General features: G+C 38.0%; 5 protein-coding genes across 6 annotated transcripts; 1 reads left to right on the plus strand and 4 right to left on the minus strand.

Annotated features, from left to right (window-relative positions):
• The first annotated feature begins 474 nt into the window (after positions 1–474).
• On the plus strand, positions 475–7,327 carry LOC137739308 (uncharacterized). 2 transcript variants are annotated; one of them, XM_088699611.1, is made up of 13 exons: positions 475–713; positions 812–1,320; positions 1,610–1,676; positions 1,822–2,220; positions 3,626–3,759; positions 3,855–3,963; positions 4,093–4,238; positions 4,380–4,456; positions 4,558–4,663; positions 4,796–4,989; positions 5,147–6,441; positions 6,526–6,761; positions 6,852–7,327. In XM_088699611.1, the coding sequence occupies exons 1-13, from the start codon at positions 705–707 to the stop codon at positions 6,895–6,897; spliced, it is 3,327 nt and encodes a 1,108-aa protein (XP_088555737.1). In that variant the 5' UTR covers positions 475–704; the 3' UTR covers positions 6,898–7,327. The 2 variants fall into 2 exon arrangements, with proteins under 2 accessions (XP_088555737.1, XP_088555738.1); XM_088699612.1 differs by having other exon boundaries at positions 574–713; positions 4,799–4,989.
• A 1,040-nt stretch (positions 7,328–8,367) lies between these two features.
• On the minus strand, positions 8,368–10,189 carry LOC137738990 (protein FEZ-like). Its single transcript, XM_068478460.2, has 3 exons — positions 9,916–10,189; positions 9,257–9,558; positions 8,368–9,076 (listed from the first exon to the last, which is right to left on the minus strand). The coding sequence occupies exons 1-3, from the start codon at positions 10,094–10,096 to the stop codon at positions 8,423–8,425; spliced, it is 1,137 nt and encodes a 378-aa protein (XP_068334561.2). The 5' UTR covers positions 10,097–10,189; the 3' UTR covers positions 8,368–8,422.
• Positions 10,190–15,562: 5,373 nt separating this feature from the next.
• On the minus strand, positions 15,563–19,585 carry DEG8 (Trypsin family protein with PDZ domain-containing protein). Its single transcript, XM_068480668.2, has 13 exons — positions 19,078–19,585; positions 18,750–18,877; positions 18,272–18,354; positions 18,052–18,150; positions 17,901–17,967; positions 17,531–17,606; positions 17,372–17,438; positions 17,059–17,276; positions 16,900–16,967; positions 16,701–16,780; positions 16,507–16,593; positions 16,281–16,388; positions 15,563–16,010 (listed from the first exon to the last, which is right to left on the minus strand). The coding sequence occupies exons 1-13, from the start codon at positions 19,266–19,268 to the stop codon at positions 15,882–15,884; spliced, it is 1,401 nt and encodes a 466-aa protein (XP_068336769.2). The 5' UTR covers positions 19,269–19,585; the 3' UTR covers positions 15,563–15,881.
• Positions 19,586–20,749: 1,164 nt separating this feature from the next.
• On the minus strand, positions 20,750–22,374 carry LOC137739292 (large ribosomal subunit protein eL34). The gene is made up of 4 exons (XM_068478844.2): positions 22,217–22,374; positions 21,999–22,078; positions 21,146–21,255; positions 20,750–21,030 (listed from the first exon to the last, which is right to left on the minus strand). The coding sequence occupies exons 1-4, from the start codon at positions 22,293–22,295 to the stop codon at positions 20,928–20,930; spliced, it is 372 nt and encodes a 123-aa protein (XP_068334945.1). The 5' UTR covers positions 22,296–22,374; the 3' UTR covers positions 20,750–20,927.
• A 1,424-nt stretch (positions 22,375–23,798) lies between these two features.
• Positions 23,799–27,601, minus strand: LOC137739549 (uncharacterized). Its single transcript, XM_068479157.2, has 5 exons — positions 26,922–27,601; positions 25,586–26,796; positions 24,594–25,013; positions 24,270–24,502; positions 23,799–24,168 (listed from the first exon to the last, which is right to left on the minus strand). Exons 1-5 carry the CDS (start codon positions 27,095–27,097, stop codon positions 23,917–23,919), a joined length of 2,292 nt encoding a protein of 763 aa, XP_068335258.2. The 5' UTR covers positions 27,098–27,601; the 3' UTR covers positions 23,799–23,916.
• Positions 27,602–27,807: the final 206 nt, after the last annotated feature.

A 27,807-nucleotide genomic window follows, 5' to 3' on the forward strand; every position in this document is an offset into this window, starting at 1 on the left:
CTTACAGTAGATCTAAACACAAAAGATAAATGATCACTTAGTATTATAATCTACTATTATTCCTTTAAGCTTATAATCGAAGATTTCAAGTCTTTGGCACATGAGGTGGCGGTTTGGCTAGGTAACATAGTAGAAATTAATCGAACTACAACTCCTGGAACGACAGTTCGACTCCATCCTCGGCCTCGGGGAGTGGCGAGCAATTTCTACGAATGACGAATTTAATATCAAATTATAGTTTGATCCAGTCTAAATCTCCACCTATTATTGTTTGTATTAAAAAAATTAATACGTGGTCCAATCTAAATTTCCACCTATTATTGTTTGTATTACAAAAAAAAAAAAAAAAAAAAAAAAAAAAAAGTAAATGGAAAACTAATAAATGATTAATTTCCGTTGGATCATAAACCGAGTTTAATTAACCGTCTGAAGTCCGCCACTATAAGTAACAGACCGGCCCTCCGCTTCCCTCCCATTTCGTTTCTCCGCTGCTTCCTCAGACTCGAGTGAAAAGTCCGGACTGACCAGACCCTGAAACATTTCCACGGCGTCCAAACGCCTCTCACTGAAATCTAGGGTTTCGCCATCGCTACCACCTCAAAGCTTGCATACGAACCGCCTTGTAGTTACTCCGATAAATGCCTGCTGCATTGCTCAGGCAGTCCAGAGGTTTATGATCCGCGCTCAAAAATTAGGGTTTTCTGATGGATCTGGTGCGCCACGAACTCTTAATCTCGATTAATCTTGATTAATCCTGATTATCTTTAATATATATCTTGATTTTCTTGAGAAAATGTACTGAAAATCGCAGGAAATACAAAGTTTTGGAGCGACAGAGCTCCTGACCAACTCGCTTCCTAAATGCAACTATTTCTCTTACAATCGCGACGAAAACGTCGCGTTCAAGGCCGACGACGAACTCCGGAGCGCGAAGAGCGAACGGTTCGACTTCGTGGAAGCCGAATCGCTCCTGATCAACTCGGTTTTCCGAGACAACAAGGCGCAACTCGTGACTCACGCGAAGCGGTTCGCTGAGGCGTCCGGGGAGGCGATTGACCGGAGCACGGTGTTGAAGCTCCTCCACCTCTGCTGCAACTTCGACTCACCGGAGTGCGCGTCGGCATTGCTAGCCGGAGAGCTCGGAGCGACACCGCTGGTGAACGAGCTCGACGATTCCGGGAAATCGGTGCTGCACACGGCGGCTCTGGCTCACGCGGCGAGGTGCGTGGAGGTTTTGCTAAAGAAACACGCTCGTACGGGCCTGAGGACACGAGATGGACGCGCACAGCTTGCTCTGGACCTGTCTCTCTCTAGCAGCAGGTAACAACCAATTAAAACGTCCCAAAACACAGTCGTTTTTAGAATTTGATTGCCTTAAAAGGTAAAAAGGTGATCCCTTCCCCATAAACCCCACTGCACATATTGCTTCTTGTGGAAATTTTGCTTTTGCCTTTTCAGTGCTCCTTTGACCTATTTCAACATTTTTATTAATTAACTGTACCTCTTTCTAATTTTTTTTCTTTTTCTTTCTTGTCCGGTTGTCCTTAAAAGTAAAATTTTAATTAATTTCCGAATTATGATAAACCCTAATTCGCCTTTTGATTTTCAGGATCGATGTGATTTGGACTCCGGATGACTACACCATTGAGGACTTGGTTGTTGTTCTTGGTGAAAAGGTTTTTATTTTATTTTTTATTTTTTGGTAATTATTTGTATTTTTCTTGGCCTGTTTGGCTTCCTAGAAAATGAAAAAGCTGGCAACTTAAATGTTCACAAAAAAACTCACTTCAATTTGGTAATTTTTTTTATTTTCCGTCTCAGGATTTGACGACTGTGAGACTTCTCAGTGAGAAGACGAAGGAACTAGGTGACGTGGCATATGCAAACGCCGTTGAAGGCCGCATGGTTGCTTTAGCGGCTCTGCTTGCAGTAGCTGCGGAGAAGGTGAACGAAGCGGTGTTGGAGTTGCGCGATGCCGAATCGGGTTCCAAAGAGAAGGTGACAATATACGAATGCGTTATACGTGAAGCTCTGTCCCGGGCCCCTTCAACGACGCCGTTGAGGGCGGCCAAACGCACCTCGACCACCACGGAGAGCGACGACGCCGATAAAAGGAGGATTCTGCTTCTCGAGATAGAGCTGCTTCAGCTCTTCGGAGCTGTTGCTTTCAGCAGTGGTACGGACAAGAAGCTGATGTCACCACTCATCCGAGCAGCCCAGGTAAGCCCAACAGTTCTCCAATTTGTCCTTTTTGTTGATTTTTTATACAAAAGAAACGTTCTCAAATCATCAAACAGTGAAAGGCAAACGACCATATTTTTGTTAGTGCATTTTTATTGTTAAGTGGTGGCCTCGTAAGGATTGCAGATGGACAGCATAGTTCGAATATTCTGTACTCAAAATAGATGTCGTATCTATATGGCCTTAATAAGTGTTTAACATATATTAAATTTATAATAATAAAATTGAGATAAGTTAAGATAATTAATATATGTCAAATCACTTATTAAGGCCACTTCAATTTTGAATTCAAAAAATTAGATCTCTGAACCACATATAATAAATTAGTATGAAACTTGTTGTAATGTTTTTAACTTAAATTGTCCTATTTATAAGGAAAAAATATCTCTAAATTATAATAATAGTAGCTAATATGATTGGGGCTTGAAATATACTCGCCTCAAGTTGAAAGTAGTGAGCAAAATGTTCTCTAATATGATGTGTAAAACTTTATTGTGCGACGGAACACGTGATCCGGAGGCCAGTTTGAAGTTTTGTTTGTGAAAGAGGGAAAGTTGAACCTCGATTGTGGTGATATGCTTGATGGAGACTATGCGAAGAAGACATTCGTTTTGGGATTTGTACTGGATTATGCTGGAATTGACGACCCCACTAAACAAACAATCCTTTTGTTTTCTTCTCGTCCAGGTGCTGATTTATGTGGTGTGGTAGTTATAAGTGGTGGGGGTCTGGGCCTTTAGCCTCTGTGTATGGTCCCGTTTGTGACTACATTTGGGTCTGCCTGCCTCAGGCTTCTTTTTCTGGCTTGGTCTTGTGGTTGTGGGCCTTGGTGTCCTTTTCTTTTCTCTGTTTCATTTGTTTTTGTTTAATTGTTGTTTGTCTTTAAGAAAAACATGTGAAGCACGTGTCTCATTCAATGAAATCAAATTGTCTCTAAATATTTTGAAGGGAAGCAATTTGCTTCCAAATAGAACTAGTTAGGACTATATTATTACACTAAAGAGAAGTAAGGTACAACCAGAAGATGTAATAGATGGGAAGAATGCATTAGGTATGTATATGTGTGTGTGTGTGTATATATATGTATGTATGTATATATCAGGGACAATCCCTCTTTTGAATTTAGGGTTTAGGGTATTTGTTGGTAAAATTCATTCCTGTTCATTGCATAAGAAGGGTATCATCCTCCAACTAGTTAGTTTTTCTGCATGCACGGTAACTTAAAATACAATGCAGAAGGAAATGCATCGCTACAGAGTCTTGTATGAAAAGGAAAAAAGTTGCTAACTGAACATTATATGTGATATGCTTCATATACGTGTCACTGTGTGCTGTTGGGGTTTTACTGTGATATGTGATTTGAAACTTGTTGGAATTTGGATAGGTAGGAGATGAAGCCGTCATTCGTCTGCTTCTGAAGACAAATATAGATGTAAATGATGCTGATGATACAGAAGGAAATTCTGCTCTTCATTGGACCCTCAAACTGTCGAGATTGTTGCATCCACAGCAGATCAAGTCTCTCTCCCTCTCCGTCTCTCTCTCCCTCTCTAACACACACAGATGCATAGAGTTAATTGCATTTATAAATTTTGATTGATTTCTTGTTTCAGAATTTTATGGCTTCTCATTAAGCATGGGGCACGAGTGAGCCAGAGGAACAAATTAGGATTAACTTCCTTTCATATTGCTGCTGGTAGTGGTAACACAGAGGCACTTCAGGTATTGCATGTGTTCTCTTCTGCATAGTTTTCAATTTTCTTAAAGCATCAACTTTTAGGCAGCCAAAACTAGTTGGCAACTTTAAGTTTTCATGGAAGTCACTTATATCGACTTTGAGCCAATTGGCAGGTCCTTCTGTTGGAAGACCCGGAAGGTGTCCAGTACAAGACAGAAATTAAAGAAACCCCACTGTTCTTTGCTGTGAGAAATGATAACATGGAGTGCGCTGAACTTCTTTTGAGCTGGGGAGCAAATAGTGAAATTCTCAATCTGCGGTAAGAAACAATTGAACCTACTCATCCAGTTCAATGTTGTTAGTGTTTATTCTGTATTTGCCAATTTGAAGCTGGCCCTCGGAATTGAAACTTCAAATACTAACGTTTATCTCCATGTCTGCAAACTGTTAACATAACCAGTAGACAAAGACCTATTGACCTGACAAACTCGCAAGATATGCGTTTCATGTTGCTGAACCCGACCAGTGTTAGCCTCAGTAAGTTGATTTTCAAAATGTGTATGTGAGGAAATAATGAAGCAACTCTATCAATTGTACATTTGTTTCACATTTCTTACTATCGATTTTCAATTTTGCAGACACCAATCAACATAAATGCCATACTTGTTCACGAGTCAATGAGCCTTTCTCAAGCACCTGTGAAGCACTTCTAACCATGCAATATGAAGACACCGCTACTGAAAGGTACATTCAAGTTATGTGCTTGTGTGTGGGTGTGTGAGCATGCAAGTGGTGGTGCATGTGTATGTCCTTAATCTGTTAGCATGTTCTCAAGTTTCTATACTTGTTTGTGCATGCAACAACTATTCACTCCAGCAGCAAACCGGAGATTTGCAAATACTTTGACTCCTCTCGTGGATGTGTCAGAGGATCTAAGTGCTTTTATTCACATGATGTGGAGGAGCATCGGAAAGTGAAGCATGAAGCAGCCCATAATCATTCTCCTGTTGCTAAAGCATTAGCCCTCAAGCGCATCTTCGTAGGAGGACTTCCTCCTTCGGTGGACTCTGGTTAATCTCACCACTCTAAGAAACTTTCATACAAAAAGCTTTAAGTCGTATGAATTATGAATACTCTCAAGCATTTATCAATGATTTGTTTAACATATATATAATCAACTCTATTTCTCTGGATGACATAATTTTCATGCTTTACTTTGTGAATCAGATTCGTTGGGTAAGTTTTTTGAAAAAGAATTTGGCCCGGTGGAAGATGCCATAGTCATTTTAGCTCAAATGGAAAAAAAGACACACTCTCGAGGCTTTGGATTTGTCACATTTAAAGAGGAGAAATCTGTTTCTGCAGCTGTTCAAGCACACCATATCACCATGGCAGGCAAGCCAGTTGAAATAAAAAGTCTAATACCAAAATTGGCAGCTGAGTCTGCGAAAATGGCACTTCGACAACAAGAACAAAAGAATTGCAATTGCCAATCTCCACTTCCAGCAAAGGTGTTGTCCAACGAGATGATTATGGAAGCAAATAAACCCAAACAAGGTTCTTGGCTTGATAAGGTAGTCCACGGCCAACCAAACACATCCCCTCAAGCACATAATACCAGCAGCGCCAAGGATAAAAGCATGCCTGTATGGCTAAAGGCTTTCAAGAAGTGGTTTCCTCGCTTCTTACAACGTCTGCCAAAGCCCACGGTTGGAGAATATGCTCTCTCCTCTCTGAAAAGTGATTTCAGGGCTTCTGTTGGCTTAGAACTGGATCATTCGCACATTGGCTTCTCTAAGCTCAGTGACTTCATCAAATCTTTCTCCAACTTATGTACCATTAAGCATGTCCCTATTGGAAAACTTGGATCTCTCAGTCACATGGTCCTCCTACCAAATCCCAGGCTTCACCACAACCTTTGTCATGCATTCAAAACGCCTTGCAGTTCCCCTTTTCCTACACCAACTCATGATGGTGGGGATTCAAAATGTCTTCATGACATTTCAGTTGAGGCTGGCGGTGATTCGAAGTGTCTTCAAGACCTCCCAATGGATGATGTTGGTGATTCAAAGTGTCTTCAAGACCTCCCAATGGATGATGTTGGTGATTCAAGGTGCCTTCAGGATATTCCAACCGATGATGTTGGTGATCCAAAGTGTGTTCAGGACATTCCAACTAATGATGGCGGTGATTCAAAGTGTCTTCAGGAGCTTTCAGTTGATGATTGTGCCGGAAACTTTGGGCACCCTAAAGAGAGACCCTCCTCTGGGAACCCTGAAGTAACCTCAGGAAAGGATACAACATCCCATTGGGAGCATTCAAGGGTCCTGCAATTCTTGAAGCCAGATCCTGTATTCCATGGTCGAAAAGATTATGATGTGCAAGAAGTAAGAGGACAGCATGCAGAGAATACAGGAAGCACTAAGCCTAGCGATCCACAGCGGCATTTGGTTTTGGAGGCCCTTACCAGAAAAAGGAACAAATCCTCGGGGTTCTTCCTTCGTGAATTTGATTTCTACAAGGTGAGAGCAGTAGCCAGTGAACTAAACGTTACGATTTTATATACATTGTTAAAGAGTTCATATATAGTGTTCATATGGACGCAGAACTACAAGGAAAACATCTTGGAGGGAAAGTGTTTTGGCTGCAACCAGAACCAGATGTCATGGGCCAACTTCCCCTGCCAACACTTGCTGTGGTGCAGCGACTGCAAAGTGCAGGCCATACTGGCTGCCGGTGATTTTGTGCATAAATGCGTGGTTTGTGATGCGCAAGTACACAAACTCATTTCACTTCCGCGGAATGATGAGTTCTTGCCTATGCCACCTGGTCTTTTCCGAACGTAAGATCAAAGATGATTCCACTTGCCTAACACCTTGATTGTTTTCATCTTGTTTTCCTAATATTGCTTTATTTTTCTCCCTCTTTGTAGTCCATTCGTGCAGAAGACATCTCCACTGATGACCGGTAACAGATGAAATCATTTGCACTCTAGGTCCCCGTGCATAGAGGGGAGAAATGCTGCAAGTGGAAGGTAGACGACAGCTAAAGACGCGTAGTATGAGGGTGCAGGTAAACTGTAAATATGCACCTGGAAAAGGTAAAGAGGTTAAAGGCGGGTTGGGCATAGCGGCTCCTTCCCGCCACACTAGAAAATACTTTTGGACTCAGGTCGAAACCGTAGAGTTTGCCGTAGAGCAGTAGCCATATATCACTTAGAAGAAGGAAAGAAAATGATAGCAGAAGCGTTCTGCTGATATATAACTCGTTTTGTTAATATTTTGGAGTAATTACCGTGATATAAACAACACTAATTACCGTGAGCTTATCTGTTTTATGATTCAGTTTCGCAAGTGCCAATTGCGGTACATTCAAATTACCGTGATATAAGTCTAATTTTGTGAGCAAGTATTATGTATATTTAATTTTACTTTGATTATTGCCGCATCAGCTTATTTTTTGCTGGTGAGAGTTTTGGCCGGATTCTTTTTTTGGGATCCTAGGGATTCCGTGATCGAGACTGTTTATCGTACATCGTGCGATTAGTTTTCATTAAGTACTATTTATATTTAATTTTAAATTTTGAAATGATTTCTGACCGCACGATATACGATGAAAGATCAATCCTCATAAAATGGATCCGGGTAGGATCCTTTTCCTTTCCCCAGCTAAAACCTCAGAAGCTGCTTTGGGTTTCGACTTTGTGGGGCTGATTTTTCAATCCTTCTTTTCTTACTCTGGGTCGTTTTAAGATTACGGGCTTGAGTTTCATTTGGGCCTAATAATAGGTATACGCCCTATAGGGTGAATAGTCCATATCAATTCATATGCATGAGATTGGGCTAATTACGTTTTACATCTTTTATTTTTGGAGTGATTTTCAAAATCGGTTATGAAGTTTTAATTTTCTCACATTTGAAATTGTACCAATTAATTTTTTTGCCTCTTGAATTATTTGAATTTTCGTTAAATTGATGACATCGCGAGCATGAAACTCATAACTTGGCTGATATGTAAGTCACATTTACACTACATTGACTAAAAAACTCATTAATTTAATTAATTATACATTCAAATATTCAAAAGGTGTATTACAATATATTTTGGGTTCCATTTCCATGCTATGTATCATTAAATGTTACGAGTATTGGATGGTGTGTATTCATGGAACCACAATAAAAATAATAATACAAACCAATCTAGGTCATCCAATGATCGTAGAGTTTAATGATACGTAGCATGAAGGAAGTTTCCATATATTTTGCCTAAAACTTGTCTGATTGGAATGTAGGAAACTGTACAATGACACACTAGGTGTGTGATTTTGATACTAGCTGCATCATTACAACGGGTAAATCACGATAGGAGAAAAACTTAGGTAGGGGTGCCCGGCTCACGACATGTGCAAACACTTTTTACAAAAGTATGAGATTTCTTTGTCTTAGAAAGTTGCTCTAATTAGGCAGCCCTACCAAATATTTTCTCGTCCGCAAATGAATCGAATCAAGTGTAGCACCTGTTTGTAGAATAGCTACTAGGACAGGGTGGTGAATCAGAAGGCAGAGTTGGCTTCCAAGCCTCATCTTCTGAAGCCAAACTGAATGGAAATCCAATTGATCTGATGCTGCTGGTTCCCCACTGGCTTGTACTACTACTACTCACGTTCTTCCTGAATCCCCCTTCATTTTCTGATGTCCCTATGTTTCCTTGCAACTGATCCTGCTGCTGGAAACCGATTGAAAAGCCGGTGAACTGCTGTTGTGAACCATCAAAGTCTATGCTCCCAGCGGGGTTGCTCAAATCGCCGATTAATGCAGGATTCATAGGTCCTGACATTTCGACCGGCGAGAACATGAAGCCATTGGGAAGCTCTCCATCAAACATGGAGGGTTTCGACACGGTAGGGTTGATTGGTTTGTAAGGAAGAGTATCGAAGGCAGAGAAGTTTGTGTTAGATGGTTGTTGCAAGTCATTGTTGTTCCAAAACTGCACGGTTGATCCCATGTCAGTTGTGCAGGACATGTTCTCTGAGCTGAACGGCTGAGTGAATAAATTAGACGCTGTAGGCTCTGGAAACTGAGAGGCCCAAGAGTGAGAAAGTGCTCTCTGTGCCATGGAGTTTGTTTTCTTGAAAATCCTGCAAATTGCCCATGAATCCTACACACCATGAAGTGTTTTAATCAGCAGAGCGATAACATGTTAGGCACGTTTTATTGACTAGAAAGATATAACCATTAATTATGACATATCAACAGTCAGTTCTTTAATAAAAAATAGACGATAGTTTCATAGCCGGATTATTTTATTTCGGTGTCCAAAATTTTAATTAGTACTTACATTTGCAGGGAGGCTTTTATCTAACAACTTTTTTGGTGGAGCTGAATCTGACAGAGAAGGTAACCGAAATTCGTGCATCATCCAGTCAGTTTTGATCCCTTTAGCAGCTCTGCCTCTGTAGAACACAAGGGACTTCTTTAACCCTATGCACTTGGTGCCTTCGGAAGAATAGATAGGCCGGTCTGTTCCGGTAGCCTTCCAAAACCCGGCTCCTGTGACTCGATTAGGTCTAGCGCTGTTCCGGTATTTTCGGTCCCTTGGGCAGTAGAAGTACCACTCTTTCTCCCCAGTACTTGCCAGCTCTGCTTACACAGATGAAATACAACTTATAAGTTCAGTCATAAGAACTAAAACAGTTGCTATAAGCTCACTTGAAAAGTTAAGCAAAAAGCAAGAAGAATTTAAGATATATGTTGAAATTTATTTTGAATAGTTAAGTGCTTCCTCAAGAAGCACTTGCTAGGTTGACAGAGAACGCTTTCATAAAATTTTGAGTTTTTCTGTTAAACATGGTTAGAAGCGTTTTTTTGCTCGACACTTTTAGCCTTTCTAAATTGGCCATAAACATGAGAGATCCAGAACATGAAAAGGGCAGACAGTTTAAAAATTCAAACTAAAAAAGCACTTTGTAAGAATGAATTAGAGACAAGTTAACTTACTTGGAAGATCCCAGGGATCATATTTATAAATGTCAACTTGCTTAATCAGCTCAATAGGAAGAAGCCTCTGCTGGATTTTTCTCTTAAGGTAAAACCCTACAAGCTCCTCATCCGTCGGATGAAACCGAAAACCAGGTAATATCACATCATCAACCCTTTCCATCTCATTCTTCTCCTCCATACTTCTCTTCCTTCTCAAAGTCTTAAGAACTATTGTCTCTATGAAATTAGTGGAACAGCTTAAGCTTTTTGGATAAGCACTTTTAGCTAGTTCTTGAACTCAAAGAGAAGCACTTGTGAGTTAAAGCTCACTCACTTCGTCTATTTATTATGTGCCACCAAAGGAGGAGTCTGAATCCGGAGCTTCGGCCGCCCCTTCAGCGTGACTAAAACGGAGAGAAGTAGGTCTGCACGAAAATCACTATTTTGGTAAAGCAGAAGCTGGGGGTTTCAACTCTTATAAAAGCAGCTACCAAGAAAAACTTGAGTAGTAAGTGAATGAGATTATTATTGAATTATAAGTGCTTTTTATTTAAGTTGGTGTGTGCTTCTTGAACTGCATAAGGAGGAGAGGGGTTATTTAAATCCAAACTAAGGATCTCAAAGAGTCTGCAAATTTCAACAAAGTCTTGGAATTTTAAATTCCAAGTTGCATGCTTTCACATATCCTCGTGGCTCAGTTTATAGAAACCAACCCTTTTTATCTTCAAACCACCATAGGCAAAATGACAAACAGACGTTCCTTGTATAATATTATAATGTATTTGAATAATATAATCTTTATTTTTGGCTTACTACCTCCTTTTAAATAATCTTTGCTGAAATTGTTTTTTTTTTTTTTTTGGCAAAGCATGTAAATTATGGACCAAAACTGAGATATGGAGTATTTGGAGCTAACGAAAGAATTAGTGCAAAACTGAATGTAGTGGCGTTCTAGGATTTATACAGCCGACCTCATTTGGTTGGATAAAACTTGGTTGTTGCATGTAAATTATGGACCAACTTCCCATACCAGAAAGCTCAAAATTATAGTCAATCCAAGACAGATCTAAGCAATTATATAGAAATATCATTTCTTTTCCTGTCATCCCAAGATCCAAAAATGTCATCTCTTCAATTCCCTCATCTGCCAAATATGAAAACGTGACATGTCATCTGATGATTTAGTCTTAAGATATATCCAAAACCAGTGATTAAAGTATAATAATATGGATTAGCTCAAGAAAAGCCACCATGCAAAATAAAACACCGGAACTAATCCTTACACACTGAGACGATGCATGGTAAATTGGTAAAATGATATACTTTTACTGGATTACCAGGAAATCCAGAAATTACAAGAATACTGTACCTGATGTGCTGCGGTGATGACAAGGTTTTTAGGCAAAGGGCAGTTCTCCATTTAGGGTAAATTCAGACTGTTCACCAAACTGTTCCACAAAGGGCAGTTCAACTACTAGGGTTAGGGTTTGACCAGTGATGTCATCTGACCTTTAATTTAAGTTGCATGCAAGATGCAAACACAATACAATCAAAACAAAAGCAAACGGGTGAAAAAAATTATGTCTGGTAGGTACTGCTCAATATTGGAATCATATTCAGAGAGTTTATATGCTCTTCTATTGATTTTACATAAATAAATAAATAAATAACTATTCACAAATTTTTTCGTCTTCCCAAAATTAATGAAGTATAGTAATATAATACTTTTATTTTATTTTAAAAAAGATGATATATTAATAACATCAAATGAAAGTTGCATCAAATCTTGAATGAGAAGATCCTGAATAATATCAAGTGGATTCTTGAATCAAACTACTTTGTTGCCAAATTACAGCTTCTAGGGGCACAACAGATTGTCAATGTAATGTTGTATCAACGATAATAGTAGATGACATGTCAATATGAAAACATGTTAGCGTGTTATCCAAAATTAATAGTTCTTCTTTTGGACACAACAGATTGTCAATATAATGTCGGATCAACAATAATAGTAGATAACATGTCAATATCAAAACATATTGACGTGTCATCCAAACGTGTAACTGCCTGTAAATTTTATTTAATTCCTTTATTATGTTTTGACTGTTGAACTTTAAAAAATAAAAAGGATATATGTACAGCATATTGTTTAATATTGAAAATTTTCTGTTTGGTTTGAAATCCATACACTATGAAACAATGAATCCGCCTTAGTTTTGTCAATGCATTACTTAATTAAGAAATGAAAAGGCATAGGTCAATCCCCTTGATTTCACGAACATGGGAATCCAAACTTTCTAATTTATAAATTTTTTGGTAACCTCACTGGCCAAAAAGAAAAATCCTTTTGGTACTTCCCAGACACCCATTTTGAGAAGCTGCATTTCTTCCAAAGAATTGAGATCGCTTGGCTTTGTTTTGATCTTTCTATTCTTCGTTGTATTACCAATCCACGTACGTACATGTCATTCACCAATTATAATCGAAATCGGTGATGAACCATAAAACATCAATTAGTAACAACGCATGACGATGAGACCTTCACATGTCAACCACTATTCTTTCAACAAGAGCTACTCGCATTAATCTTGTCTCTGGACAAGTAATCAAGCTAAAATTGAGATGCTAAGATCATCAGAGTTAAATTTAAACTAATTGTCGGTTGCTGAAGTTTGCTAACCATGTCTGCTACATAAATAGCAAGCCATGAAGCATTAATTAATTAATTCGTGAAGATCCTTTTAGGTCAATTATGTATATATGTGGCAATTGGAGACTCAAATATAGTGAAATTCCCCAGATATAGATCCTCGTTTGCAACCCTTGTTGTCTGTTGCGTGACCTTGGATTTGGAACCCATGCGTGCAACCTAAGTTGAAATTTGGATCAAACTCTTCCAATCCAAGTTTTCTAACCTCTTTCTTTGCAAACATCAACTCTCTAATTAACGCAACTATGTTCCCTATCAAACAAAACTTAGATCAATGTTATTGACTATAATGCATGGTTTTTGTAGCTAATTATAATACAGTTTTCCTTTACCACTTCAAATTCCATGGTCCATTATATATATATATATATATATATATATATATATATATATATATTATATGTTAGGAAAATGCTTTACATTCTGTGTAAAATACTAAAATTTTTAAGCAACACTTCAACCCATACACCATTTTCAATTTTCAAGCAAACCTATATTGACCAAAGGCACCAAATATAAACCCTTGTTTGGTTCATATGTAGTTATTTCCACTTAATTTGAGGACATCTCAGGTTGGACTGATATAAATGCAAGGTTAACAATGCGTATTTTTAAGTTTGATACTTATAACTTACTCATTACAGTGCATAGCTCACAGGTGAATGATCCTGCTGTAAAAATATCCATGATAATTAATATCCAGCGTTTAAGAAAAGAAAGGTTGAGATAGAAAATAATAGATTATTCCACAGCTCATTGTGAACAAAGAAGTTAAGTTGTAATGTAAATTTTAGCCATGCGTGCCTGTACAAAATACTCATCAATAAAAAAGAGCATAGATGTAGATGGTGTTTTACCGCAGTGGCTAAAAGTAATAATGATTATGCATCCTAGTGCACATTCTATCCCCACTGATACCCCTCACTCCTAATATTTAACAACTGAACCCACTAATGAGCATAGATCTTATTGACTTATGGGATTGAGTAGCTCAAGCACAGGCGGAGTCATAAAGGAACTAGGATATATGGTCCCAGTCCTGACAATTTTTTTTTTTTTCACGTAGAAAAGTTATTGTTATGCTATTGATTTTCAAGGTTCAGAACCTTAATCCGACGTTTTTACTTTAATTTCGTTCATCGGGTTTGATTTAAGTTTGGCGACTCCTATGGAGTCCAGACAATATGTTGCTTGTCATCTTTGAATAGAAAGGAAGAAAAGCCAAGAGGCTTGGGGATCATTGGACGATGATGACGACACAATACTAGACCCAAACGACGGTGATCGATTGCTCAACACATGACATAGTAATTTTTGTAAGATCAGGACAACGTTTTGGATTAAGACTTTTGTGCACCTTCTAGACTAAAATTCTGACTCCGCCACTAAGCTCAAGTTCAGCAATTTTCTTGAATACAAGAAAATCTTTGTGTTTTTTAAGGGCTGAAAAAATTGACGACTCCTGCTAAATATTTGAGCTTGATCGGCAAGTTACTCCTACTACTCACTTTTCAACTTGTTCCTATCCTAACCCAATAAAAACTAGGGTTAACTTTTCAATTGGTTTTCTAGGATAGGAGTCAATAATATCAACTGTACACGAACAAATGAGATGCATACATAATCAGCTTGCAATTATTATGTTTAATCATTATAATCAAACAGCAACTTGAAGATTTATCCCGTCATTATCAACGTTCTCAATCACATATATGTTTAATCATTATAATTAATATGTTTTAGAATAACTACTAATTAAGATAAACCACTTTGAAAGCATCATTCCTTCAATATTTATGACATAAAATAACCTAAGAATACTGTCTTGTTGCTTACGTGCTAAGTTCCTGTACAGACCTTATCATTAATTTGAGAGACTTGTAAAAGGGCTCCATACATGCAGTAGTCACCATCAAATTATTACTCTATCAAATTCTTAAAGGCATTCCTTGGATTGGGGATTTTAGATTGAAGTTATATCTGCATGACGTCTTTTATCATTTTTAAAATAATGATTACAGAAATTTCGTTTTTATTTAATTTTCTTCAACGTTGATCTCATTGATTATTTAAAATTTAACAAGCCCTCTAGAGCCCAAAATTTGATGAGATTAAAGCCGATTAACCAATTCGAGGCTATAACCTAGCTAGAGTCTAAGCTCTAACTGATGGTTTATACGTTAGCCTAATCAATCATGTCAATATCTGAAGCTAAAGTGAAAAAAGATGAAGTAAAAATAAGATTTGTTCAACGTGTCCTATTTTTAAAACAAGACATCATGCACAATAAAGACGGGAGAAAATCGGCATAATTTTACTTGTTATAACTTATCCTATACAAGAAACACAAACTTGAACTTACTATTGGAAAATGATGATGTCAATTTGATTGGGATATGTAAGAGTCTGACATGGTGTTAGAATATTGGAAGCAAAATGGAAAAAGACAACACAATGACAAACCTAGTCTTAATATTAAATTTGATACATGGGAAAAAAAAATGTTTGAGATTTCTCTTAACATCAACTAAATTAACTAATTTTGTCTCAAATCAATTAAATTAAAATTGCGTGCAGGAATAAGTTGATAGATCACAACCTAGTATGGTGACGTGTAGAACTAATAAAAAAATAAGTAATATTGACGAAGAACAACTTACCTGATACAAGTACACTGCAAATTTGACGTATAACGTCGATAATATAGTGTCAAGCAACAAGAAACTTACATATGCCATTGTATTATTGTCACGAAACACCATAATAACGATGTACTCCTACCATGCAAGTCCTTCTCATATTGATGGGTTTTTGGGGACGGGGGCATATTATATCAAGTTATTAGCATTATATTAAGCAAAAAAAAAAATTATTGTTACTAATTTAAATTATATTTTGTCGGATTAACGAAAATTGTGTTTTCACATCTATTCACACACAAATGGACTACTGGACTTGACCAAAAAAGGGTTCATGGATTTCTTGGATCAACACAAAACAGCATATTTGGGCCATAGTAAAAGCCCATTTTCCCTGGTATGAGTAGCTTACTCATTACTGTGGTTACATTAATTATATACAGTAATTCTTCATTTTACATCAAATAATGGAGCAAAATTAATATTACTAAGATACAGCTGAAGAAAACGCTTACGACAGACGTTCCCCCCACCCTAGGAAAGCAGGGAGCCTTGTTGGTATGGGGTCGCCTTTCGTTTTACAACTGAAGAAAATGCTTGGCTGACTAGCAAGTAAAAATTGTCAGCACACCAAATCATGAACTCTTTTCCTCTAATGTTATAGGAATCTCCAATTTTTCACTGCTCCTCTGGATCTTCAAAATTACTTGATCCCCCACATTATATTCATCAAATACTCTGTTGAACTCTGCTTTGCTTTTAACCTGTTATAACATAACACAACATCGATCAATAAATTAGTTTCGGTAGATCTCACGAGTACAAAGACTTAGATTGTCGAGCAATGGTTGTCTATTTTTAATTTTCAAACTTTACGAAATGGAAAACAAGAGCAAACAGTGTCGATACAAGCTCTTGCATTACGTCCATGGAGGAATCATTGGATACAGGTTACTGATTTTGTAAATTGAACAGAAGCATGTTATAATGCATGGAGATGAAAGATGGTAAGATTTGAGTAAGGGACAGCTCACAGGTTTGTCATCAACTGCAACGATGATATCCCCAAGTACTATATTCCCTGCAAACCCCCTTGTGGTGGGAAGCAGGCCAGCCTTTGCTGCAACACTATTTTTAGGGACCTGCAGCATTATAAGGTGAATCGAACAATCAGGAAATGAACTGTCCATGGATGGATGTGAATATGAAGGACAGAGATATTAATTGATATGCAATGCAACCTAAAATCTACAGGTATACCTGTAGAATAAGAGCTCCATATCGAACATTGAGTTGATTTGCAACTAGCTCAGGAGCAATCTCCACATTCAAACCAGCTCGAACAACCTACAATGGATGAACCAGTGAAGAACCACCAAGAACATTATATAATAAAACCAAGGGGTTGGTGCCAGTCAGTTCAAACTTTAAAAATAATTGGCAACTATACATACTTTTCCATATTGAATCAACTGAGGCACGATTTTGAGTACAGTTGAAGATGGGATGGCAAACCCAACACCGGCTGATGTCCCTGCCAAACCATTTAAATTTTGAGGCAATCAGTATGCAACTTTCGTACTTATTTTCTCAAATTTCAACTTTGAATATATATTAGAGTTCTGTGGTGGACTTTACAATGGTATTACTAACCTGTCTGAGTAAATATTGCGGTATTGATCCCAATTAAATTTCCTTTCGAATCTAACAGGGGACCTCCACTGCCATAGTAAGAACAAGGAGCAGGTCAGATCAAGTTCAAAAGATAAAATTATTTCTAACTGATTTTTATGTTAAAATGAAATCACCAACCTGTTCCCAGGATTGATTGCTGCATCTGTTTGGATCCCACCACTAATTGTGACTCCAGCTTGACTGAAAATGTCTCGATTCAGTCCGCTAATTACTCCAACAGTGAGGGTGTGATCAAAACCAAATGGATTTCCAATTGCTAAACACTGCTGCCCAACTCTTAGAGAAGATGATTGCCCAACAGAGATTGGCTTCAACAGATCTTCGGATGCTTCTACCTAAAATTTAGATAAATCAGTACCTAGCTACTTGTGCTAAGACATTGCAATTTGAAAGTGACCATGAAATGATCCTCTGCAATAACAGAAAATACCTTCAAGACAGCAAGATCTTTTGCACGGTCAGCACCAATTAGCTTACCCTCAAAATTCTTTTGTAACCTTTTACAAAAAATTCAACCAAATGAGAAATATAAATTTCTGCATTAAGGCCACCGTTTAAAAGTCTATCTAGGAATGCACTGAAATCTCACCCTTCCAATGCTAGAATGTTAACTCGTGCAACGACCTCCCCAAGACCTGGATTTCTAGAGAGGGCATTACCAATTACTGTAAATAAAAGAAACAATTGTTAAATTTAATTTAAGTCCCTCCATTTGTATATTTTACTAGCAATCCATTCAATCTTTTTGACATTTTTGTTATTTCAAGCACATGAATTGGAAGTATTTTTCGGAATGAAAATTTTGGCTTCATTGTAATAAGCAATATCTTCTGGTTAACACCATAAATAACATCAGTAAGAAGCAAAATCATGGATGATGTATTCATTTATTGTTTTGAGACCTACAACAATATTCTTTTATATTATGATTTTTATCAGGTAATTCTTCAAGATCCTACCATGATAATTTGTTACAATGTGACCTTGCCCATCCCAAACTACTCCTGAACCATTTCCTTCTGGAACCTGCTGAATATTCGGGAGCATGCCACATGCGATTAGCCAAAAAAAAATTCAATTTATCAAAGATTAAGTATGATAGCCACGCACCTCAACCACGCCAGTTATATTAAGTTGAGGACGCAATGTCACATCAAAAATGTTAACAACAGAGTATGTGTTCTTCTCAAAGAGTTCGACAATTCTTTCCTGTCAATCAGACACATCAACAATTCAGCCAAAAACATCAGAATTCAGAAGAATGGAGTGTGAAACTTATAAAAGAATGATTCCTCTTATAAAGGTACACAAAATACAGAAAAATATGGACCTCAGTGGGGAAGAGAGGCCCGGAAGTGAAAACCGGAGGAGTTACTTCTTCAATTGTTACAGAGGGATCCCCTAAAGCTAGAGCTGTAAATCCAAAGTAAATTGCATCATCAGAATGGAGTAGTTGGCATGAAACAAATACACAAGCTGTAATAAATACCATACCAAATACTTTGGAATAAGCTATCAAATAGAGCCAATATAGACGAAACAAAAGGGGTACCGTGTTGTTTAACATTTATTTTTGAACTATTCATATCTATGGACCAGACACAGTTTCCTAACAGTCCTCCGGGACACAGCTTTCGCCTACATTGCCAATGCGAAACTTGACAAGCATAATAAGTAGTCCACAATTGCTATTATTAGCTACATTCTTTTAACTTTTTGCAAACTAAACACCTCACGGGGCATTTTTGACAGGCATAACAATATCATCCAAATTAAAAAATGAAGGCTAAAGCTGAAAACTTGCGAACCTGACAAGTACCTTGAAGGATCACAAAGCGAATACATGAAAATACTCGCAAACAACGCCCGCCTCGTTGTGAAATTCGTACCCTCGTCTACCAACGGATCAAAATCCTTGCTCAGTTTTTGGACACTCCTAAATGGTCAAAAGAACAAACAAACAAAAAATCAGAATTCCACCCAAATAGCAAAAACCCAGAAACTACATGATACAGCATAAAAATCGAAACCTTTTCAATTCTATAAACACCCATCAACCCAAATCACAAGAATTACCACAATGCAGTGAACAAAAAAGCTCAGGTCAGTAAAATGCTACTCAGAAAGAAAGGGGACCTTTGGGTGGAAATGGACAAGGGAGAAACGACGTCGTCCGGGGAGTGAGTACGGTTGGATTGAGTGTGAGAACAGGCGGAGGAAATACCGTCGCAGCAGAGCTGCCGGCGGCTGAGTAGGCGGTTCTTGGAGGTGCCCAAGCCCAATGAGTAGGACTGCAGAGGAGGAGAACTGCATGCTAACGCTTGCATTTTATTGGTTTGCTGGTTGATAATGTTATGACTTGGATTCTGCAGATAGATATATGAATGGGGAAAGAGATGACAAAGAACGAAAGCTTTCTGCGCGTCTCTGAAAAATGGAAGTTTTGAGAGAGGCGGAGGGAGATAAGAGTTGGTTGGGTTGTGGCCTCTCTTCTCACTTCTCAGTTCTTCTCACTGTTCACCACTGACGCGGTACGATTACCATTCTACCCTCCGATCCCAAAGGACAATGTAAGGGCCGGAGTAGGATTTTCTCCCCTATATTTTTCCTCTCCCCTTCTTTTCGAGAAATTTTTAGTTGCGACGGGAATACGGATTGTAGACCACTTGTTTATAGGTAAGTGGTAAAAATTTTTAATTTTTAAGTTATTAACCTTTTAACACACATATCTCACTATTTATATAAGAACACGTGGTGCACTGCCTCGTGTGACGGTCACACTGAAAAATCTCTCATTCTCTCCCCTCCTATTTGAACGGTCACTGTTAAGCCACGTGAACATCTTATATTAATTTTTTATAGAAAAAAGAAAGACAAAATAAAGAATGTGAGATGAGGGGATGAAAGGAGGATGAGAGAGAATCCTAGTTCGTAAGAGCCAAGGAGACACTACCAAATATAGAACATTGCTATTTACACACCTATTTTAACTTCTCACACATTCCTCTTAATTTTTGTTATTGGATCGAATGAATTGATCCATACTAAAAAATTAAGAAGGGTGTGTGTGAGGTAAAAATGGTTGTGTAAATAGCACTATCTTAAACATAATATTATGGCACAAACATTATATTTGAAATTGTTTATTTTATTTATCGTAACCGTTAATTAGTTCGATATGTATAGATAGTTGAACAATTTCTAAATTAGATGATTTTTTTTCTAGAAATAATCTGTAAATATAAATAAGATGAACAGTTTTGGATAATTTTTTACACGGTGAGATGATATATTGACTTCATTAAAATATGAATAGCTTTTTACATATAAAGAGTATAAAATTTGAACTTGGTAGAAAAAGGATGAGCGTGAGCTATTAGCCGTTAAATATGAGTTGTGTCAATTAGCCACCATTCAATCTCTCCAAAACCATTTTTCTTATAAAACTTCAACTGAAGAATCACAATTTGTACATTCGGAAGAGTTGCTTGTTTGCCTCTCATTTCCTTCCCTTTGGTTCTATGAATCTTTCCATGCGATTGCTTCCATCCTTTTAGTTACACTTGCAAAATTAGAAAAACTAATGAAAATAATTTAAAAACTTCGAGTTTTAACGATAAAGATAAAATAAAAGGTAAGATAAATAGTTCCATGATTAACTTTTTAGTGTAAAAATCTGATTTTTCGTTAAAATGAACAGTATCAAAAACTTTTCGGTAAAGTTCCTTGCAAAATTATCATGCACAAAATAAACAACAAAATCGAAAAGCTGGAGCTTCCTAGAGAGGATGACGATCAACGAACAAGATTATCACAAACGAAACAGGCAATTGGTTTGTCATTGAAACGAAATTAACCGAGTAGCACATATCAATAAAAGCATTCCAATCTAAGATCCAGATTCATCAATCAACAAAACCTAACGACAAAATCTCGCTCAACCATTTCTTATACTTCGATCAAAAGACTATAGATTCTCGCCTCGTTTAGCTCCTAGCTCCTTTCTCCGCCTGCTTTTCCTTGGCCTTTTGGATCTTCAAAACCTTCTTGACAATTTTCTGCTCTTCCACCAAGAAAGCTCTAATGATCCTGCATAAAATCAAACAACAAAAACTCAACGCAATGCCTTGATTACTAATTTACCACCAAAGACTTGCTACAAAACCAGCGCATTCTGAAATCAGAATGTTTGGCACTAAATTACCTCTCCCTAACAGCACCTCCAGACAATACACCACCATAGGCCCGGTTCACAGTCCTGCGGTTCCTAGATAGTCTAGACCTCTTGTACTCAGCCGGTCTCAAGTGAGGAATCTGCAAGGAAACCAAAATTATTATCAGCCATAATTACAATGAGAAATATAAAGGAATTCGATTGCACATGGACGCACATAAGAATTCCCAAATATCATATAAAGTAGGTTGATACAAACTAATAAAAAAAACAAATAGACAATCAATTTATCAAAACTCCAATGATTCTCGTTACAAGTTGAACTTTAGAGAAAGCAAAAATCAAAATATTGAAAATTGAAAATGTCAGTGCATGGCTATCTTCCGAAGTGGTAATGGCAGTGACACTGCTCCACGGGAAGATAGGATATGACACCACCGTCAACGGAGGAGCTCCCAACAAGAGCTGGGAGGACCATCAACATTGGCAAGTCTATATGCGACGTTATAACACTTGGAATATACAAGCATTGGTTGCCTGCTCCAAGTTGGGGACTGATCAAATCCCCCCGTCACAAATCTAATAGTATGCTTGGATTCAAAAGATATGAAGTTTTGTTTATGAACCCGGTATAAGTCCTACTATGAAACCGTGCATTTGGCCTCTAGAGTTCATATTCGAATTTCAGAAACTACTGCCTAGTCTCCCACAAATTCATAAACCCCAACCAATCATTCATCAACCAAATACAATCACACACATTCTTGCATTCAAATCATAAAACTAACCTAATTGCTTAGTCAAACAAATACACACACACACACACACACACATACAATCGCATACACAGATAATAAACAATCAAAAGAAAGAATATGTATACCCCTTGGATTCTCTTGCCAGTAACAGGGCATTTGGGGCCGCTGGCTCTCTTCTTGGTGGTCTGATAGATCAATTTCCCACCTAACATTCAAAACGCACAAAATCAACTCAGCCAAAGCAATCAAACGACATCATAAACAAAACCAGTAAAACCCTAATCGAAAACTCGATCATATTTCAGAAGCGAATTGGGAATGCAATCGGTGAAAAATATCTTACCGGGGGTTTTGACGATGCGGTGCTGGTTGGACTTGGTGGCGTAGCTGTGACGCTTCCGGTACGTGAGCCGCTGCACCATTTTTGGAGTGCTGGTTTAGCTCGGCTGCCCCTCTCTCTCTGTAAGTGCGATGGAGCGCAACAAGAGGGCCGAGCTTTGAAGATGACAGAGTTTAAATAGGGTTTTCGAAGGGTGAGAAACCCTAGATCTAACGGCTCAGGCGAGATTAGTAGTATTCGACGGTGAGGATTAAGTTAAATATGGGCCGGGTCCAAATTAAGAAGGGACGGGCCTGAACCTAGCAATTAGCAAAATCAACAAAAATTTCAACAAACCGGCTGAACTGGACCGACCTCTGTCGTTCAGTCCGGTTTTACTGCTAATTTATAATTGGGTGCTTCATGTGTTTGCCTTACCTACCTTCTATCTCATTGAAAGGTACGGTTATAAGTTTTGGACCTAAATTCGAGTTTCAGTGTGGCCGATCAATTATGTATCGGTCTAGTAGAATTTGTTCTCCATAACGTTGGAAGAGAGACCAAGTTTAACTTCCCATCTATGCTCTAATTTTACTGTGTCGGGAACACAATTCAATACGAAGTGTAATAACATAATTTGTTGAAGATTTAAAAAAAAATTTTAACCAATTATATTATTACACTTGGTGTACCGGTCCGTGTTCCTGCACATCAAAAAATTTCTTCTAGTTGAAAAAAAAAATCTCTCTATGATAAAAATAAATAAAACAAAGTTTCTGCTACCTAAACAATAATGTTAGTGGGTTAAATTGTTAAATATTAAGGAAAAAGAATCAGTAGAAATCGAACATGCACCAATAAAACCTGCAGTAGAGTGCACATACATTATTACTTTCTATCAATGCAGTAAAACGCCATCTAAAATTCTTAAAATCTTGCTTAATTACTTACCAAAATTGTCAACCACCTTCCACCCACCATTACAAATTTCCCCATAAAACTTTACAGGTAAGTTAGTTATAGCATCGTTGAAAATTGAAATTTTGACCCAGTAGATGATAATTCTTGCACCTTGAGAACGCAAACGCGTGGGGACCTCGTCTTTGCCGCAAGATATATGTTTAGTCTTCTGCCCACAGACTTCAACATTACCACCGTCGTATATATTTTTAACTTAATTCAATTAATAATATTCGTGATGACATGGTAGTTAGAAAAAAGCATCTAACGGTAAAAATAAAAAAAATAAAAAAGGATTGTTGTGATGACTTGGTTAGACCCAAATTTGAAAGTTCCGTTAATTCGGGTATTTTAACTGAATTTGAACTTTCCATTAATTGTTTGCATGTAGGGTTAAAAATAAAAGTTAGCATCACACATGTGGTTCACGTGATAACAATTAACGGAGAGTTGAAGGAACTTTTTTTTCTGGACCTAAATCCCAAAGAACTTTACCACAAGGGCCGACTTTCCTATTACCACGAGGACTAATAATCTAATTAGGCATATATTTTTCAAACAATCAAATATGAACAATAATAAGATATGAGATGAATCCGTTAGCCATGTCAATTTGTTCCCACCTTTATTTTTAAATTCAAAATCATTTTCTCATAAATTAATGTGAATTAGAATATCGCTTTGCCAAGAAAATATGAACAATAATGTGCAGCTTGAAGCCTAATATTTACTTTGGTTAGACAAAAATGTGACTACTGCTATTGCTAGCATGGAAACAGCAAGATGGAAGGATCTACAAGAAGCTTTCGGTTCGCAAAATTTATCTTGCTCAACTTGTTGTGACACCACACTAGTTGCTCTGTTGTTATAGTCGACATGTTCAAAACCCTAGCTACCAATTTCATGTCAACTTGGGAGAAGAAGTAGAGGTGATCTGTGCCTTCATCCTCATGCTTTTTGAATCTCTTCAGGATGCAGTTCCCACACCTCAGTCTCTCTTTTAGCTTCATGTTTTTCTGCATTCCATGGAAAAGAAAAAAAAAAGAAGTTAATTCGATCATTAGGTCAAACCGAAACATGAAAACTCGTATGTTAGACTATCTGATAAGAAACCTACCTTGTGAAGATCTGTTTGGATCTCCGTGAAAAGCTTCAGATCCGATTCTTCAAGCTCTTCTTCTTGTCTTCTCCTTCGATGTGCAAGCGTACAATTAGCGTATTTATCAGCTCGAATGAATCGCCAAATTGTCCGTATTGATTCTTCGAGTATCTCTACTAGAATGTCACTTGTAATTGCACCACCGTCTTTGCCCTTTCTTCTTGCTTTCTTCCTCTCCTTTAAATTGTCCCCTGCAATGCCATACATTTGTATTAGTCTCGATAAATCAAACCTTCAACATCTATAAGTAACCGCAACATTTGATCTACAAGTCTCCCTCACTTCTAATCACCGGAACTTGAAGAAGATGGCGCGTGACGCATCGATTCTTGACGTAATTTTCAACCCTAGGCCCTTGAAAACATTCGTTCTCTACAAATCTAACCAAGTGAACTTGAAACTGTTGGAACTCGCCGGCAACCACATTGTACGAACCATTTCCGTACGGAGCGGATTCCCATAGCTTGAAGGCCTTCTCATACTGCCATTGAAGGATCTCCCAAGAAAGGCACAACTGCCCCACATAAACCGCTTCTAAATCACCATGCAATTCTCTAATAAACTTCTCCATTGGGTCGGAATCTGATTCTTTTTTCGGTTTGCATCTCCAAAAGTTCTGTGAGAGAAAGGATGGGATTGCCGGAGCTGAGGATTTGGAGGAGCTCGGAAACGACTGAAGTGGATCCTTGGACTGCAAGAAACCTACACATTTGGATTTTCATAAAACACATAAGAAATTGAGATCATGTGAATTAAAGTCAATTTAATTTAATAATTACAGATTAACTTTTCATATACATGAATTTCTGCAGCTTGTCTGCAAAGAAGAAACCAACAAACAAAATGGTGGAGCACAAAAGCACTTCATAATTAGACTGGTGGAGCTTAAAGACCAGCATGCTCAGAAGGTGCTAATTAAACATAAACTAAGGGTAATGAGATGGCTCTATGTACTATCTGCACAGCCACTGAGTATGTAATGTGCTTTTGGACAATATTTGATACCTACATATGCAAAAGTGCTTTTTTTTGAAAAGTGCTTACACAATGGAGAACCGGGAAAGGTGTGTGTTCTAATTTAATTAGGTCATGTAATAATCACTCTTGATGGTTGGGATGTAAGTGGGTCCTAATTAGGTTAAATTAATCATACCGATGAATCGAATGGATAAGAACAGATGGAAATTAAGAAGAAAAGAATTTGGGAAGAAAAAACAAACAAAATGATTTGAAACTGTGAAGAAATTAATCGAAATTGATGAAAAAAAACTGACCTATTGCATATAACTTCTGGTAATTTAAAATGTCGAATTTTCGCATACGCTCTCTGTAAATTCTGTGGAACTTCTGAAGCTCTCCCATTCGATCACCTTGATGGGCCTTTTCATCAATCTTCCATGGTTTCAAATCATCCATATTTGGAGACTCGGATTCTTCGAGAATGGTAGGCAAACCGGTAGCTCTGACTTTCTTGAGCTCCATTTTCAACTGTTCTAACAATTCCTGGTGTTCCCACAATGTTTCCAATGTGTTTGAATCCTCAGAATCATTGGTTACCGAATTACGAACATCGGGTTTTTCAGCATTTTCGGAACGCTCGATTGGCGTTTCGTCCTTTCTACTAAACCCTTCTGGATTCGAGCTGCTGGGCAGCTCTTGGAGTTCTCGAATTTGTTCGTTTATATCTTCATCTTCTTCATCGAAACAATCAGACTCGTACCCCATATCGAAATTTGGAAGTTCATCTCTTTCCCCAAAATCTTCTGCTGACAAAAACCCCAAACTTGGGGAGCCAAAGTCCTTTTCTGACAAGAAATTAACTTCATGAGAATCAACTTCCTCACGATCAGAATCGCTTTCGAGGCTCCCCATTAGCTCTTCGTCCGAACGAGCATCTTCCATCGCCGATTTCTTATCAGACTCTTCATCTTCCTTGCATTCCCCACCTGAGAATTCATGAGCAATTTCTTCATGATCACCTCCTCCTTCGACAGTGAAGGTTGCAACTTTACCTTCTTCCACGAAGCAACTAACATTCTCTCCGGCTTTGAATTCGTATTTTCTGCTGCTGCTGCTGCTTGTGAATTCTGGTCCTTCTTCTTTGAATAGGTTATACTTGTCAGCCAGAAACTCATACTCTGTATTGCTTCTGCTTAATATTTCTCTAGTCTGGTACTCGAATTTAAACACGAAACTCGGCTTCGAGGCCTCTGCACCATCAACATCACCAAGCTCCGAATCTCCGTCGCTCTCCGAAATCTCGGAATCTGCTCTCTCCGGCAGAGCTTCTGGCTCAACCGGATTATTCGATACCATTTTATTGGTTTCTTCAGAAACAAGGCTAGCAGAACAAGAATCCGCTTTTCCGGGTAGAGCTTCTGTCTCAACAAGATTATTATTCGATACCATTTGGTTGGTTTCTTCAGAAAGAGTGTTAGGAGAACGACAAGAATTGTTCATCCCAGAACGCTCGCCGTTACCAAAACTGCAACAAAAAGAAACACAAAAATAAGTTACTGAATCAATAAAAAAGTATCTGAATTACAAAACCCAGCCGAGAATTCATCTAAAAATATCATAATTACAAAACCCAAGTGGGAATTTGAATACCTGACTCTGAGGAAGAACTTGCTGAAAAATCTTAACAGAGCAAGCAAAAGGGAAGAGACAGAGAGGGTGAAAAGTCTAGGAAAAGGAGCCATCTTTGAGTAAAACTCCCCACCAGAAGCACCCATATTCTCCAAATCAAAGTGGGTATTTAGCAAAGAAATGTTTAAGGCACCCATCAGTGAAGAAACCCATAAATCAATCGCTTTATCTCAGTTTGAAGCAAAAATACAGAGGAGTTTCACGCAGGCTCTGATTACAACGTTGAATTTTTCAGGGAGGAATGGACTTCCCACCTGAAGAGAGCAGGAAGATTCATGCAAATGCTCGAAAGGGTTGCATGAAATGGGATTCCCGAAGGTGGAAATCTGACCTAACTGCTGAGATTTAAGGGGGATTTGGAAGCAAAAGTTTAGGGGAGGTGAGAAAAGAACATGTCAGCGACTTGGGGTTGAAATTGAACTAATCTTATGGGGGGTTGCTTAGAGAGAGCCTCGGAGTTCTGAGGAGACCGTTATGTGATTGGTTTACTGACGGACTGTTTTTTTTGCAAGAAGATTTATACATAACATCGATCGGTTGAGGGGTCTCTGTTTTTTTTGCTAAGAACTTTGGAGAGAGAAATCAGAAAAAGAGGAGGAATTGGGTGAGATTGAAAGCTTAAGTTTTAACTTTTTATGGATTTTTTATTCTTGTCCTAAATTTCAAATGAATTAAGGGGCATTTTGGTCATTTCGCACCCCGTTTTATTTCTGTGCATTTTCTCTTTTGTTTCTAATTGCAAAGTTGAATTAAGAGTCATTTTGGTTTCGATTCCTAATCAGCTCATATTGTTAGGTTGAAATTGTGTTTGTTTAAATATTTTGATCAAGGTTCTTAGCATCATTGT

The sequence above is a fragment of the Pyrus communis genome, chromosome 9 (assembly GCF_041283825.1).
Source record: "Pyrus communis isolate YQ-2024b chromosome 9, ASM4128382v1, whole genome shotgun sequence".
NCBI classification, from domain to species: Eukaryota; Viridiplantae; Streptophyta; class Magnoliopsida; order Rosales; family Rosaceae; genus Pyrus; species Pyrus communis.